Source organism: Phyllostomus discolor, chromosome 14 (assembly GCF_004126475.2).
Source record: "Phyllostomus discolor isolate MPI-MPIP mPhyDis1 chromosome 14, mPhyDis1.pri.v3, whole genome shotgun sequence".
Taxonomy (NCBI): Eukaryota; Metazoa; Chordata; class Mammalia; order Chiroptera; family Phyllostomidae; genus Phyllostomus; species Phyllostomus discolor.
In genome coordinates, this window is record NC_040916.2 from 44,678,049 (window position 1) to 44,695,584 (window position 17,536).

The following is a 17,536-nucleotide window of genomic DNA, read 5'->3' on the forward strand; positions in this document are numbered from 1 at the left end:
CTTGAGGTAGATGCTGGTCCTACATGAGTCCTCTCCTTGGTCCACTGCAGGAGCAAGAGATAGGTCAAATTACTTCAGGGGATCCCAAGGGTGCCGGCTCATCTCCTTGGGCTGAGTTCCTTCCAAACTTCCAACCTACATACATATTTAGTTTGTTTACTTCTAAAAATGATCTAAGCTGAGTCCCAAATTTGCTGTGAAATCAGCTTCTTCTAGAGAAGAGGGCCTTGGGTAAAAGAAAAGCTGTCTGGCAGAGGTATTCTAGAGCAGGTACCAGTTTCATGTTACTAATTGTTTGGGAATCAAAGGTAAGTAGCTGGAATAAATCAAGAATGATGCTTGTTGGTGGATATGTAGACCTAGCTGCTAATATAAATAGTCAATTCTCTTCAGTCTTTTCAATCTAAATATATCACTGATCCAACACTCCTAGCCCATAATTTTTTAAATTGTTGTTCAAGTCGTATTCTGCCTTTTACCCCCATTCCAGCCCACCCCCCCTGATTTTTTGTTGTTGTTGTTGTTTTCTAAGCTAGACACTTTAATTTTTCTTTTATATAAAAAAAATATAGTTGGGGACTTCCAGTCAAGATTGCGGTGTAGGCAGACATGGCTCACCTCTTTGCACAACCACAACAAAATTACAACTAAAATATAAAAAAAACCATTGCTCAGAACCGACAAAAATTGAATTGAATGGAAGCCTGTCAACTACGGAATTAAAGAAACTACATTCATTGAGACTGGTAGGAGGGGAACAGACACGGAACAGGCTGGCCTCACCCCAAGTGTGGTGGATAAAAATTCAGGAGGGAGCCCTGGCTGGTGTAGTTCAGTGGATTGAGTGCAATCCTGTGAACCAAAGCGTTGCTGGTTTGATTCCCAGTCAGGGCACATGCCTGGCTTACAGGCCAGATCCCTGGTGGGGGCCATGTAAGGGGCAACCACACATTGATGTTTTTCTCCCTCTTTCTCCCTCCCTTCCCCCCTCTCTAAATATAAATAAATAAAATCTTAAAAAAAAATTCAGGAGGGATATCTTGGGAGCAAGGAATTCCAGCTTCACACCAGGACCCCTAGCCCAGGGTTCTAGTGTCAGAAAGGTAAGTCCCCACAACTTTTAGCTGCAAAAACCAGTAGGGATTGAGTTAGTGGAAGAAACTTCTGGAGCTCCAAGCAGTTCCTCTTTAAGAACCCACACACAGACTCACCTATTCATACTCACTCCCTCTGGGCTCCAGTGCACTGTGGGGGAAGCTTGAGGGGCACCAATGGCGTGCAAGGGGAGGCTGAAGTGTTTGGCATCAAGGTGAGCAGAGGTCATTGTCCTTTTCTGGGCTACTTCCCCACAGAGCTGGTAGGCTGGTGCTGTATCTAAGATTCCACCAACCTGGCTAACACGGTTTGACTTGCCTTGGAGATCCCCAGAGACTCTGCCCCACCCAACTTAGGGACCCACCCAAGTTGCTTTTCCATATGAACAAACAAGCAGCAGCTGGCCTCAGTGAGCCCCAAGCCCTGCACTAGCAGCCTAGATTCATAGCTGGCTTTGCCTGGGAATCTCCAAGCCCTGCATAAGTAGCAACCATCTCAGATTGCTTTATGACTCAGGCAGGGTGGCCCTGGGCAGAACACAGGGGGTGCTGATTTTGGCCTTCACCACCCAGGAAACCCCAAGGCTAGTGCACCCAGTGGGTAGCTACAGACTATGTCAGTGCACCACCATCCTGCTCCTGCACAGCTGGTACAGTAGAGTGGATGAAGCCAAGAATCAAATCAATGATTTGGAACGTAAAGAAAAAAAAAAAAAAGTCAATCAGGACAAGAAGAAGAAAAGAATCCAAAAAACAAAGATAGTATACGCAGTCTGTGGTAGAACTTTAAGCAATCCAACATTTGCTTCATAGGGGTGCCAGAAGGAGAAGTGAAATAACAAGAAATTGGAAATCTATTTGAAAAAATAATGAAAGAAAATTTCCCTAACTTGGTGAAAGAAATAGACAAACAAGTTCAGGAAGCACAATAGTCCCAAACAAAATGGACCCAAAGAGGCCCACTCCAAGGTACATCATAATTAAAATGCCAAAGGTTAAAGATAAAGAGATGGGAGTGGGGTGTGGAAGAAAGGGTGAGAGGTGAGGGGATTAAGAAGTACACTAGTTACAGAATAGCCATGGAGATGTAAAGTTCAGTATAGGAAAGGGAGCAGCCAAAGAAATTGCACCCATTATCCATGGATGGAAACAAGGGTGGGGGCATTGCCTGAGGGAGTAGCAGGTGCTGGGTGGAGAGGGACAAAGGAGGAAAAAATTAGGACAACTGTAATAGCATAATCAATGAAATATAATTTTAAAAATACAGTTTAGTTTAACAAATGATAACAGAACAAAGCCACAAATACAGAAGCCACCTATTTTCAAAGCTGGATGTGAGAACTCCCTTAGTTCCTTAACATTCCAATGACCTTGACCTTTACTGTACTTCAAATACCCATTCCTAATGCCTTTGTCACTTCATGGAAGACCTCCACCTCTAAAATCTTTAACATCATTTGACTACCATGTCCCGAGCTTTCAGTTTAATCATCTGCTCTTTGACCTTATCAAACCTTTTTTTAAAAAAGATTTTATTTATTTTTAGAGAGAGGGGAAGGGGAGGAGAAAGAGAGGGAGATAAACATCAATCGGTTGCCTCCCGCACACCCCCAACAGGGACCTTCGCCTGCAACCCAGGCATGAACCGGCAACCCCTCGGTTTGTGGCATGACACCTAACCCACTGAGCCACACCAGTCAGGGCTCAAAACTTCTCTTGACCAGAGTTTAACATACCTTCCTTAACCAGGCTGAATCAGATGGAATCCTTGCATTGTCTTTTACCAGCACCTCCAATCCCTTTGCTCCCTTGTTAGTCCACTTCATGTCTACAAATTATAATCCAGGATTACACAGTGATATTAGTTTTTCTGCTCCTGTACCCAGGCAGCTGTGTGTTACCAGTGATAAATAAATCAATGAAAAATTATATATATATATCAACCCAAAAATATACGGATTGGTACCACTCCCATGCATCTCACATTCCAAGGGTTACAGATTGACAGTTTCAAATCTGTTAGGCCCTCAACACTGTTCCTTAATTCTTTTACTTAGGTTTTTTTTTTTTAAGATTTTATTTATTTATTTTTAGAGAGAGGGGACAGGAAGGAGAAAGAAAGGGAGAGAGACATCAATGTGTGTTTGAGCACCCCCTACTGGGGACCTGGCCCACAATCCAGGCATGTGCCAACTGAAAATTGAACTCCTGACCTTTTGGTTCACAGGACTGTGCTCAATCTACTGAGCTACACCAGCCAGGACTTCCTTAGTATTCCTTTCAGCCTTCTTCCTTTCCCTTCCCTTTCATCCTCTCTTACACTGCAGCCACTCTTCTTAAGTCCTCTGTCTGAGTTCCACTATGAAGTCTCAACTGGCAACTTCATATCCTATTCCACAAAGAACAATGAAGCTGTTGGAACACTCTTGTGAATTATTTACCTCTAGTCACAAATAGCTGTGAGTTTATCTACTGTTATGTCTACCTTGAGTTTTAGCAGGATGAATTATATACATCCTCTTGCTTGAGACCAATTGTCTCAGCTAGCTTCCCAATGAAATTAAGCCCATTATTTCACCCTATACAGTGGTTGGCACATAGTAAATGCTCAATAAATGTTTGTGAAACTAATTAACCACATCCATCTGAGCTCTTGTTTCTATCCCCTCTCTCTTCACAAGAATCCTTTCTGGTTGTCATCATTCTCTATTGAGCTTCACCTTTTTTATTTGTTCCTTTAACTTAGTCCATAAATGTGCCTAAATCATTCCTATCCTAAAACAAAACCTTCCCATATCTCTCAGTTGTACAAGCAAGATTTTACCTCTATAAATCCATTAAAACTTGTCTCAAAAAGACTACTAACTGCCAAATCATATGGACACCCTTTAGTCCATTTTTAAAAACACTGTGATTTTATTATTGTTTTTGGAAGTAAAGTTATGTCTAATTATCAAGTATATGTTCACTGCCAGAACCTTGAAAAGTACAAAACGTACACACACACACCCCCTACATCATAATTCTGACAGTTATCCACTATTTGCCACATGTCTTTCCTGAAAAATTTGGGCACTTTTTATCATGTAGGTGAGATAGTCACATTTCTTACTTCATATAACCTTCAATAGCACTTTACACTATGGACGGATCCAGTTCCTCCATTATAACGTCCTTTGACCACATCTTTCTGATTCTATTTTGTTGGGCCCTTGTCTCTATTTTCTTCAGCTGTAAGCCTTCATCAGGGTCAGCTCTCCAACCTTTCTGCTCTAGATGCTTTCACTTTCATGGCTTTACTGATATATCTTGAAGTCCACAGAACATATTATCTTCTCCAATTTCTAGACTTATAGGCACCTCAAATGAACCCTTCTGCAAAACTGAACTTGGTGTTTTGCTTGCTAAACTTACTCTTGCAGTTGTATTCTCAATCTGGATTATGGAATCCTTTGTCCAGAAAACAGGGAACATTTTAATGAATCCTGTATCCCACATCTAGCTCTGCTGATCGTACTTTCCATGTATCCTTTACGTCTGCCCACTCTTCTTCTCCCCATTGCCATTATCTCTTGTAGTTCCTAGTCACATCTAACGTGCAGTACTGTAGCAACATAACTGTCTTACTCCTAACTATATAGCCCCATAGCAAGAATTTTTAAGTGGAGCCCTGGCTAGGTAGCTCAGTTGGTTAGAGCACTGTCCCCATACACCAAGGTTGTGGGTTCAGTCTCCAGCCAGGGCACATGTAAGAATCAATCAATGGATGCATAAATAAGTGGAAAACAAATCGATGTTTCTCCATCTCTAAAATTAATAAAAAAATCAGAAGTGTAGCACATAATTCCTCACTTAGGTGTTTCATTATTATTTCAAACTTATTATGCCCAAATTCATCATCTTTCTCCACAATAGCCATACCCCTTCTCAACTTTCCCATCCCTCCCGTTAACGGCAACTGTACACATCAGTTTAACCCTCTCCAATCTTTCCCGCATTGCAGTAAGAAAGATTTTTCTAAAAAGCCAAGTGTTCATTTCATTCCCTTGGTCACTGCCTCCAGGATAAAGTCCTAAGTGTCAGAGGCTATCTTGTGTTGTATGAGGAAGTGTTGTCTCAATAAGGCTTCAATTTCCTCTAGGGCAGGCACCAACTCTTACATTGTTTACCTGCCTAGTAACAGCTAATACTTCCAATTGCAGAGTGAGTGTTCAACAATTACTTGTGAATTAAAATATTCCTGCCCAAGCATGGGAGGCTTCACCTTATCTTTGTTTTTGAGAATACATTTATTAAAACTGGGGACAGTGAAACAGGGAAGGGCTGGGAATAGAAGCAACAGGAGAGAGCCAAGGCGAGGCTGCTGTTGGCTTATTGAAAAGTCAGAGGAAAGGGGGCCTTGGGGACAGGTTCAGGGGGTTAGCCAGAGACGAGCTGCGCTGCCCATTATTCCTTTAGTCACAAGTCTCGTGGGGACCCTTAGAGTTCAGGAGAGAAAAGACACACACCTGAGAGGAAAGACGGGTGTGCTCCTCTCTTTTCACCCTTATGTTGATTGGTAAGTCATCTACCTCTAAGAAAATTCAGTATCCAATTCATCTCCTGACTCTCCTTCTCTTAGCTCTTGAAGTTCTGCTTGGAACTACATTAATTTGCTTTTATTTGTATGCCATTGTCATGTCTTAGCTTCCCAAGGGAAGAAATCTTCTCTTCTGCCCTGGCTGGTGTGGCTCAGTGGATTGAGTGCCGACCTGTGAACCAAAGGGCCACCAGTTCAATTCCTAGTCAGGGCACATGCCTGGGTTCCGGGCCAGGTCCCCAGCAGGGGGGCGCGTGAAAGGCAACCACACACTGATGTTTCTCTTCCTCCTTTCCCCTCTCTAAAAATAAATAAAATCTTAAAAAAAAACCAACTTCCCTTCCTTGCTAACCTCCCACAAGTCCCAGCAGAGGGCACTATACACAAGAGGGCTGCCTCTGTGGGTGCCACTGGCTCACTATAGATATCCTCCACAGCAACTGAGTTATTTTAGCTTTGCCTGCATTCTCTATACCCAGGCCACATCAGCTTAAGATAAATGCCACTGGACAATAACGGTGACTTCATCTCTGACACCCTGCATAGCAGATAGCTGAGAGGCTTGTCAGCACAACCATCATTCAAGGAAGATGGAGGGGTGGAAGAACCCTCAATCCACAATTTGGAATACAGATTTTAGAAAACACCTAGCAAAAATACCAGCAGGAATAGCTATCTGAAGCACTGAAGAATTGGTCTGCCCTGGCTGCCTAGTAAAGGAGTAAAAAAGAAGGAATGGCAAGTTTTAAACTGAAGAAAGAGATAGCCACAAACATATCTTGGCACCCCAGGATTCCTAAGACTACAGCTTAAAACTTTGGACCAGGGAAGCCAGGAATAATGGAAAAATCACACAGAAGTCTAGATACTAACTCAAGCTCTTCCATAAACTAGCTTTGCCACCTTATAAGTAACTTATTTCTATACATCAACTTTCTTACTTGTATTAATATGAAATTGCACTAGTGGAAAGATCCCACACTTGGCTTTCCTGATTTCATTCCCCAGCTTCGCCCACCTGGCACACATAAACTAGGCTCAGCACGCTCAAGGAGAGGCCATGCGATTGGTCTAGGATATACAGGGTGGGACAAAAGTAGGTTTTCAGTTGTGAGGATGCAAAACACAGAGGTTATTCCCATATTATTGTTTATTGTATGATTTCCCATATGAACTGCTATAACCCTACTTCTGACCCACCCTGTATAAATATTCTAGCTTTAATACTTGAGTTTTTACCTTTTGAAGTATATAAACTTTTTCATAATTTTTTTCCAGGTAGACAATAATCCCCACAAGGGTAGGGAATGCCTTTCCTGATATATCTTCGTTCCACCTGGCTCACTTGGCGTCTAGCACGCTGTTCAGAAAGGCTGATGCTGGAGAGGCATCATAGTCCCCTGGCTAAATCTGAAGAGAGTAAGTGAGAACACCCTGAGTAGTTGAAAACTTATTTAGAAAGCTTCTGAATAAGAAAAAGAATGAGTTAGATAGCAAAAACACTTTTCTAGTTTAGAAGTACCTGTCTCAGTAAAGTGGAGATTTCTCTAAAATGTCTATGTCTCCTGAACCTTGTTTATTTTCCTTGATGCATACTCATTTGAAAGGCCAATCACATTTGGGAAAATACCATGATAAACTCTCCTAATCAAACTTGGGCAAAATGGGCAAGTAGTTTCAGTTTACCACATGTGAATGTTGGTAGGGCCTGGGAGAGAGAAGTTTGAGTCTGCTTCTCCTTTGGTAACAGTTTCTTTTGTATGTTACATCCACAAGTCCTTTGTAACTTCTTTCAGTGGTAGGATTGCAGAGGTGGTCCAGACATCACAAGGCAAGAAGTTACTCTGCCTCCTGCTGGCCATAAGCAGAAGGGCCTGAGCTCCTTTTGGCTTATTACTAGAGGTCTCATATCTCCTTCACAGATGGAACTTGTGAAGGAATGCAAGATTGAAAGGGAAAGGAAGAATGGGCTTCCTTTTTTTTAATTAGCCCGGACTAAGTTTTAGGTGTCAATAAATCATTTAGATCGAATATCCTCAAGCTCTTCATTTTGTGAGCCTAAACCTGAGGTTGATGCACCTACATCAGCTACAGGAACAAGGGGAGGGGCACAAGTCAGGAAAAGCCCTGGTCAGCATGCCAACATCTTGCTCCCTCTCCCTGAAGGATGAAGGTGGACAGCCCACACACATCCTATTTTAAGGACTGCTGTTCTTTAAAGATTTAGGGGCCCACACCAGTTTCTCCCCTGAATGGTGTCTTCAATATTTTCTTCCCTTTCCCCAAACCCCAATAAAACACACCAACTGCTTCAGAGTATTTCTGGGTTGGGTTTTATCGTGGGTCTTTTTTTTTTTATTATTTCAAATACTGAAAAACTCCCCTGGGCTCTGTGGGGCTCCCCATGCTCACGGCCCCCTTTCCCCATACTCACTGCCCTTCTCCCCACAGTAAATCTGTTCCCAGGACATTTTTAAAAAATAAACAATTAACATTAATCGCATTCTCAGCTTGCTGTGAAGAACCACAGGAGCTATCTGCATCTGTCATATTTAGATGGACAGTTTCTTTTATCTGACAGCCGGTTCCCAGCCACACCCAAGCAAACACAGCATTTTTCTACAGAACTAAATTGGAAACCCACATCTTTAGTTCACTCCACCTCCTTCCCCTCACACCCACCCCACACCAGCCATATGGTTAAGAATAGTCAGGAATGTTATCAACTCCAAGCCCTAATTTATATTCCCCTAAATCTCCCATCCACCCTCTCAAACAACCCTCCCAGAACCCCCCCCCCCCCCCCCCAAGGATTTCACTGAGATTTCTCCCAACAGTTATTTGGAAAAAAGGTGAAACAAAAAAGGTTCAAGGTCTTGGTGCTCAGCCCAAGGGGCTCCATGCGCTGGGACACCGACGGGCAGGGGCTTCTGCCTCTCCAGCCCGCGCCCGAGCCACCTCCTGACCCCTGGCTGCAAAAGCAGGGAGGGGCAGGAGCCAGCACAGGACCCAGGGGGGCAGCGTCTCAGGATCTGGCGGAGCCCCGGGCAGCATCATTCAACTTGGCCACTGTGGATGAACACAGAAGAAGAAAAAGAAAACACTGTCAAGTAATAAGGGGAAAGCCTAAGTGCCATCCCAGTCTCTATCCCGTGATTCTTCCACACTTAACAATCACTAGGCCCACCTGGCATATGCCCGAATCCTATCCTTAGAAAATTTAAAGAGAGCGAATTTCAGTCTTATCCACAAAACAAATGTTTCTTCCTTTTTTGGAGAGACCCATAAAAACAAAGACAGAAAAACAATTCATTAGACGAGATCAAAATAACTGGAGGCTTGCAGGGGTGTATGCTGCCTCCTGGCTTGGAGCAGGCTCGGTTTCAGACGCACAGCCACAGCCACTTACGGCAGCGGAGACTGACGGTGGGCACACAGTGATGAGGTGGTAACCGGGCAGAGGCCAGGGCCAGACGACACACATGTTGTTTTGAGTGGATTTAATAATCTAGGTTTAATCAAAGCAACTGGGATTTGGATTCTGACGTGACCCTTCTTTGCCGTGGGAGTTATGTACTTCATGCTGTGGAAACACATGGCAAATAATAGTATGTGGCTCGAGTCTCGTTTTCTTAGCCTTGAATACGACCAGATGAAGAGACAGAGAGACCAAGAGTTTTCTGATTTCCCTATTTCTTCTATTCCTTCCTAAAGCAGGCTCATTGTGACCTCTCTCAGTTTTGAGGACTCAAACTGACCAATAGAGAAAGTGGCTCAGACAGAAACGAAAAAAGTACAAAATTCGAGAAGATCGGAGATGAAGAAAACGTACAAAATTATATATATATTTATATATATAATAACATGACATATCTATGTACAACATGGCTGGGACAGTTGAGGAAACTATACAAGGATGTTCAGCATTTTCCCCTTCCCACGTGGACTTTAGACTAAGGAAGACAGCATGAGGAAATGGAGCAAGAAACACAAAAATTATATACAATTACAAGTGACAGTCAAGGAATCTGGGAGCCAAGGAATCCAGGGATCCTGCTCTCTCCATTCCTTCCTCACCAACTTTTTCCTATCCAATCTGAATGACAGCCTGGAAAGTGAATGGCCGGTCAGGAGAGAAGCATATAGACACCCCACCCCCACACATGCACGTTAAGCTCATCGGTCATTCTCATTGAGCCCAATGTTTGGCCTATTAGAATTTATGAGAGGGCAAGCGAGGATTACAGAATCTTCCTCTCTTGCTCGGTTAGTTCTGACCCTGACCCTCTCTTATAACTAGCAGTATGCATTCAGTAAGATTCAGGCCAAGCAAGTCATAACTAGATTGAAGATGCTGGCCACCTGCAACCTCTTTCCTCCACCTGGTCATGAATCAGCATTGCCTCTTCTCATCACACAGAAGCTGGGTTACTGAGCTCTAGGAAAGCAGATTTCTGTGATCCTTCTCTCTCTCCTTTACCACCTTCCCCAGCTTTCCCCAGTGTGAATTATCTCGCAAGAACCTGCTACTCCAGCCCTGCTACAGTACTAAGCCCTAGAGGCTAGCTTAGTTCATCCCTTTTCTTCTTGTCTCACTAACAATACACTTGGCATCTGATTGCCTCAGAACACCAGAAAGGGGGACTCGACATGTGCATGACTGAGCATGTTTCCTCAGGCCCCGGCTCAGCTGCCAGAGCAGCCTTTTTAGCAGCAAAGGCCCAGATTGTAGGCAGGAAAGGTGGGTTGGGGCGGAGGCAAGAGCTCCATGGCTAGTTTCTTAGATTTTTTTCTTTAACCCTAAAACCACAATACTTATTTGGCCCTCTTGCGTGAATTCATAACCCCCCAAATCTTCAATTCCTCTCTCCCCATGTTGTCTTCCAATGGTTTCCCAGTGGAGGCTGCTCATCCATGGGCCTTCCATATTTTTAGTTTTACAATGAACAGCAGAGTTTTTCAACTGGCAGTTACAGGATTTAAAAATCAGAATCAATCTTATCCATATTCAACTCTATTTTACAGATGAGGAAATAAGAAATCTTGAGAGGTTTAATGACTTGACCAAGGTTACATATAACTTCGGCCAAGACTGCGCAAAACTAGACTGAACCCAGACATCTTGACTGCTGAACCAGTGCCCCGTCCACTATCCCACAGTACGTTCAAAAGCAACACGCTGGGAGAGAGAGAAGGTGCCCATTTTCCATGAATTCAGTTCTCCAATCTTTAAGAGCTAGGGCAAACTGTAAGAGACACTGACTAAGAAGGGAAGCTAAGTAGGCATTGTAGTTTTAGGCAAGCAAACCAGTTTTTCTTTTTGAGGAGTCTCTAAACCTGCCATAATGGAAACATGAAGCAATAGCAGCCTAAGGGACAAAACACTTAGAAGCACAGAAAACAGATCTCATTCAATATAGCTTTCCCAACAATGCCAGGTTAGCCTTGGATGTTAAACCTGCCACATTAATCCTAAGGCTTAGCCTAACCAATTTGGAGACGTTCTCTTCCAAAAGGGGAAATCACGTCCCCCCAGTTTCTCGTATAGAAGAAAAAGAGAGTTTGCAATATTATCCAATCCTAGTCTCCTATTTCTGGGCCCCTACTGGGCTACACTGAGGGTGTGGAAACCTCAATTTAACCAAAAAGAACTCAGAGTCCCTCTTCAACACACATTACCTTCTCAGCTGAGAAGATCTCTAACTAGGTGCCCACTCCATCCCTGCCTATGATATATAAAAGTCCAGTGGGTGAGGAAGGGGAGTAGGAGAGGGGCCCAGGTTACCCCGCAAGCTTGCTGGTGACGAGCGAAGACTTTCTCTGGGGCAGATCCTGCGGGGTGGGGATGTGGTCGCCAGTCACCAGGTTCTTGTCTGGTCCTGCACTTGGCAGCTGCTTATTCTTCATCTTGGCTTTGGCCATGTTGTAGTCTCCTGAGTCAAAGTACTTTTGCTAAGAGACAAGAAGGAGGTTTAGGTGAGTAAGGAGCACTGGCCGTCCTCAAAAGCAAGGAGATCCACATCCACTCTCAGATCTTTCAAATCTTCTATGATTGACCTCATGCACTATAGCTTAGTATTAATTACATGTACTTTTATGTATTTTCCCCAAATGCATTCTGTTTCACGTATGTAAGCAGTTTCCCAACTAGAGTATAGATTTTTGGAGTTAAGAGGCATCCTTTGTAGCCTCATCAGTATAGGATGATACAACAAAATTACTGACTTTCCACAGAAAGGCTTACTGAGGACCTGTTAGACACCCCCAGGCTTGGTGCTGAGGAAACAGAAAGGACTAAGCTATAGAGAAGGGTCAACCTGGGACCAGCCTAGCAATCAGCAGGAGATCAACCTCCAGCTACCAAGCTCGAAATTGAAAAGTGTCTTCTCAGACCACAAATAGAAACTGGGTTTGTTCGTGATGATAATGTACTTTCCCTGACTCCCACTGCTCCCACACATGTTCCGTGGCTGTGCCAGCCTGCCCATGCCTGCCTTGCCTACAGCAAGGTAAACTGCAAATCAGCATCACATCATAATCTGTGACTAAGACTCAACAACTAGGATTCTCCACAGGGTCTGCTGCACTCTCCATTTCATCCATGCAGAGGAATACACTGCAGCCTACTGACTGACAATTCCTCAGTCAGCATTAGGTACCTCTGGGGACTGAGAGACCTGATCAGGAGCTAGATGGCTATGAAGGTAGACTCTCATTTGGTGAGGAAAACCACTATGGAGAAGAAAAAGTCTCTTAAAGGAGTAAATGGCAGTGCTAATTTTGAGGATCTGAAGAAATCTATTCATTTCAAATTGAGGAAATCTTTAGGACAGATGGTTTGATTTTTTTTTTCTGAAATGATGCACCCCCCAAATTTAGCTCTAATTCTATAAAGTACAGTCCTAAAATTCCCATCCTGACAGGCAAATGCCCAGGGCAGTTGGCATGCCAGTCTCTAACATCCTTCCCTCATCCTCCCAACCCCCATATCCAAATGCCCCTATTAAGCCTTAATATCCTATATGGGAAATCAGAAGATAACTGATATATCAGAAATTTATAATAATTTGCCTTGCTCATTGCAAGTTTCTAATTCCTTTCCACTGCTGCCCAACAACAAACTTGCAGGTTAGCATTCAGTAGAACCTCTACAGATCTCATTCCCTTTGGTTCCAAGTAAGAGAATAAGAGATTGTGTCTCATACCCCTTTCTGGAGTCTCTTCATGAGAAAGTCGGAGCCTCCAGGCTTTTGTCCTAGGCTTGGATATTTGGCCTTTAGCTTTGCCTCCTCTGCTTTCTCAGGGAGAATACCTTCTTTCTCCTGTGTGTCCTAGAAGGAACAAATGGGCCAATAAAATGAAAGACTGAGCCCCGGCTGGGTAGTTCAGTTGGTTAGAGTGCGGTCCCAATATGCCAAGGTTGCGGGTTTAATCTCCAGTCAGGGCACATGTAAGAATGAACCAATGAATGCACAAATAAGTAGAACAACAAAATCAATGTCTTTCTCTCCCTCCCTCCCTCCTCTCTCTCTCTAAAATTCAATAAATTTTTTTAAAAAGAAGGAAAATTAAAGACTAAGAAGTAACTGCTGCTAATATCTGATAACCTTTATACTACTTCTTCTGGGGATCCACCTACTTGTAAACATGCTATTTCCACTCTATTCTTAAATAAAGCTCTATCTTTGTTCAAATTCCTAAAGCTCAAGAAGATTATTGTGAGAAGAAAAAAACAAGGTGCTTCTCACACTACACCCAGGTAACCACCTTGTTGACCTATGAGTATTGGGTTAAAGTTATCTAAACACAATACCTTAGTCACAGAACAAGCCTTTGCTCACTCAGCACAGAAGCTTGGAAAGACACAGAAGAGCCAGCCAAGGCTGTTGGTGATACATGAGTAGGAAAGTACCCTGGCTGTTCCTAACACACAGTATAGGTCAAAAGGGAAAGCAACAGAGATAGATAATTCTGCTGAAATGTTCCCTCCTTATTCAGAGTCTAAGATAGTCATGTGAGAAGTCTCTGTGGAGGAGGCTGGAGCTATGTGGCCTTCTCCTAAGATCTCCACCTTAGTAATGGGATGACATTGCTTCAGCATTTCCATACACATGTGGTAGAAAGGTGGTAGGTAAACAAAGATGAAAATGACACTATTTTTAATTTTAAGTATAGTAGGTTCACTAGTTTCTACCCACAGATTTTGCCAAAAAAGTCAATGCTATCCTTATTGGGGCAAGTGATAGCAGTATGGGGAACACGCCAAGGCTTGCAGGGTCTTTTACTGTTGTTACTCTTGTCTTGCTTTTTGTGGGCCCCACTGCCTTTTTCTTTACTGACTTTTTTTGAAAGGATCTAAAGCACATCTGTGGCTCTTTTTAGTGGAATTATATTCCCTTCCCCTGTAAAGCCAGCACAGACACAACACCAGGTGTATTACATGAACCCCTGAGCCCAGCACTCAGTGTTGTAAGTCAAATACAACCCCCAAGAAGACACTTGGCGTGTTTTCATCACGGAAATGTAGGTGGACTAAGTCCCACTGCCTTGGAAGTCTGAGGGCAATAGGGGGGCGTCTTTCTTGTCACGACTCTCTTGGTGTCTAAGTTTAACCGCTATTATTATGTATGGAACTCCAGTCCTCTTCAGTCTTGCTGAATCCTCACTGAAGGTGGGCAACGGATCAACCCAATCGTCGAAATAGGTCTCTTGAGAAATTTGCCGCCTTAAATTAGCCATAATTACTCTTCTCCCTCCCCCCAATGCTGGTCGTTTTTTAAACGTCTTTATCTCGACCTTTACATATATCTTTCGGAGGATTTAGGATACAGGCCCCAGCCTGGTTTTGGATTATTTACCCCTAATAACTAATAATACACATCTCATTCCGGGACCACCAGCCCCCTTTCATTCACCCAGTCTTTCCAAACACCCACCCCGCACCCAAGCTCTACCAATTATAGCACAGCTTGCGGAGTTGAGCGGTAGGTTTATTGGCCAATCAGGAAGGGCTTGGCACTGACTGACAACAGACCCAACCAACCAGCGCCAAAACAGCGAGCAGCGTTGACGCTCACCCTGCGTGACGCAAGAGGTGGCCAACCCCTGCAGAGCCTGAGACCATGGCGACCAATCCGCACTGGTGGGAGACCGTCTCCCACCCCACCACAGTCGCCCCCATCTCGTCCGCCCGCACCCCCTCCACTTCACCTGCTTCTCCTCGCCAGTCTCCTCCGCAGGGTTCTCCTCTTCTTGTTTCTGGGACATGGCGGGACCGGGACTGTGGAGTGTAGGGGACCCGGGAAGTCAGCCGGAGAAGGGAAGGGGGAGGGGAAATGGGGACAACCTGCGCTGCTCCTTCGGCTCCTGTCACTAGGGTTGCTCAGTCAAAATGGCGGCCCTTGCCTGTGACGTTGCGACCGCCCCTTCCTATAGTAACCAATAGGAATGAGATACAGGGAGCAATGACGTAACAATCTACCAATAGTCGCTGGCTAAAGGTGGATTTTTGTGGAGGCGAGGGCCAAACTGGAACACCAACCTGGAAAGAGAGTGAGCTACAAGGACCAATTGCAAGCCCGTGGGGGAAGATAGGGGCGGTACTGCTAGCTTTGGCAAATTTGCTCCTTTGTTGGGGTCGGACTCCCTGAGCAACAGTGCCCGGTGTTCCGTGCTCCACGCCCAGGAGCATTTGGTGAACTTCAAACTGGAGAGCGAAAGCATATAAACCTTTTATTTTCAGGTGGTGAGGATTAAGCCTTGCGCAGTGTTAGCAGAAAATTATTGAGTTCCAGAAAACAATTTGGAGGTCAGAGTGGACTTTAAAGAGGTAGTCGTACGTTGTGTGGAACGGAGAGACTGAGTCTCCAACCTGAGTCTTTTGCAGAACACAAATAGGCTTATGTTTCATGATTTAGCTCATATACAGTGTTATACTTGTTTAGGGTCATCTCATGGATAAGTTCCTTGAAACAGCACAATTCTAGGTACATGGTAAACATTTAGTAAATATAGTTAATACCAGTTAACCTATTCTGAGTCACAGTTCAACGATATTTCTTGAGCATTTGTAGATGGCACTGTATTAGTTTTACAGTTTCATATATAGTAAGGCATTCACTGCCCTTAACTCAGTGGGCGTGCGGGGAAGGTGTCCACAGTGTATCAGGCGAACCCTAAATCCCCCAAATGAAATAGACCCATCTTCCTGGAGTGTTAGGTACATTATTTTTATATTAAAAACTTTAGTCAAATACTAATAACACTGTAAAATTCGTATTAAAATTTAATTTTCCAGGCAGCTTTTTGTGACAGATGGTCTTAGCTATCTGTTCACTTTTCTGTACAATTAGGTGCATTTCTAAAGGAAAAGTTTGAGAAGCTCTGGAATACACAGATCATCATACAAGGCAAAATTTGGTAAATCTTAAATAAAACTGTTAATAAAGTGCTGGAGGGACTCCAAGGAAGGCTCGTAGTTTAGGGTAAAAAAAGATTTTGTGATGGAAATGGTATTTATTTCAAATAGTTTTAAAGAACTTAGGAGTTTGCCAGGTGGAGATGAAGAAAGGAAGGACATTGCCGGTGATGGGCACAGCATGAAGGCTAGAAAAATAGAGTTGAGTCTAGCACATGGGGAACTTTAAATGCCATGATAAGGAATTTGTAAATAATTGAATAACCCATGAGAGATGTTTAAGGTCTTTAGGTCAGAGAGTGGCAGGTCAGAACTGCTCTTTAGGAAGATTAATTTGGTGGTGATGAACAAAAAATAATTCAGAGTTCCAGATAGGGAGACATTAGACATTTACATAGGAGTCCACTGTAATACTCTAGGTGGGAGACAATTAGGATTTAAACTAAAAATATGGTAGTTTAGAACCAAAAACAATAAATGTATTTGAGAGAATCCCTGGCAGTGGAATCGACTAGATTAATAGCTGATAGAGTGTTGGAGCATAAGGAGACCGTGTGCCTCAGGGTGACTTATCGAAATAATCAACAAAAGGAGTCATTTTGGGAATAGAGTTGGAAGTAGAAAGAAACTTAGGTGTTCAATTTTGGAAACCGCCTTTTTAAAAGCCAGTGAGCCATTTGGTAGCCATTGCCTGGGTATTTACCCAGGCAATGAAGACTTAGGATAAATGACCTTTGAACGCCTTCATATCTAAAATTTTAGGGTTCTAGAAAATGTAAATCTGGAGTTTGGGAGAAAACTAGAAGCTAAATATGAATAAATTTTGGACCCTTTCACATAAATATTAGTAAAGTTGTGGAAGTAGATGGGATCACCAAAAGACAAAGTAGAAAAAAGAGGTCCCAAGACAGAAATTTGGGGAAAGGTTGGCAAGGGACACAGAGACAAATGATCAGAGTGGCAGGGAGAAGAACCAGGAGAGAAGTGACAGAGAAGTTAAAGATGGAGGGGACAAAAACTAATTGCAGGTAGTTTAGGAGTGCATAGGTGGTAGCAATATTTAACAGTAAAGCAAATGAAATTAGAGCAATGAATTACAGAAGCAGCAGCAGAGGATTTTCTTTTTTGGACGGTAGGCAAGACTCAAGCATGTTTTCAGAAAAAGGGAAGGAGCTAATTGAGAGACTAAACTCTAATCATCTACTTTAAAGGGGAGGTAATGAAAGAATTAAAGTCTCAGAGGAGATCATTAGATCAAGAAGGAGAGAGGCAGGCAGAGTGGCTTTGGCAACTATAAACGAAGAGTGTGTGGGGGGAAAGTACAGATATTTTGAAGTGGCTAAACATTTAAGGAGGTCACATTGAATGGCCTTGCCTTTCTATCTTTTAGAATATAACTAGTGCAGCTCAGTGGATTGAGCACTGGCCTGCTAACTAAAAGGTTGC

General features: G+C 43.3%; 1 protein-coding gene and 1 long non-coding RNA gene across 2 annotated transcripts; one reads left to right on the forward strand and one right to left on the reverse strand.

Annotated features, from left to right (window-relative positions):
- The first annotated feature begins 5,751 nt into the window (after positions 1-5,751).
- LOC118498229 lies at positions 5,752-7,701 on the forward strand. Its single transcript, XR_004900756.1, has 2 exons — positions 5,752-7,092; positions 7,470-7,701. It is a non-coding gene; the product is annotated as an uncharacterized LOC118498229 (long non-coding RNA).
- Positions 7,702-7,992: 291 nt separating this feature from the next.
- ENSA (endosulfine alpha) lies at positions 7,993-15,083 on the reverse strand. Its single transcript, XM_028502599.2, has 4 exons — positions 14,884-15,083; positions 12,879-13,004; positions 11,459-11,625; positions 7,993-8,742 (listed from the first exon to the last, which is right to left on the reverse strand). The coding sequence occupies exons 1-4, from the start codon at positions 14,938-14,940 to the stop codon at positions 8,727-8,729; spliced, it is 366 nt and encodes a 121-aa protein (XP_028358400.1). The 5' UTR covers positions 14,941-15,083; the 3' UTR covers positions 7,993-8,726.
- Positions 15,084-17,536: the final 2,453 nt, after the last annotated feature.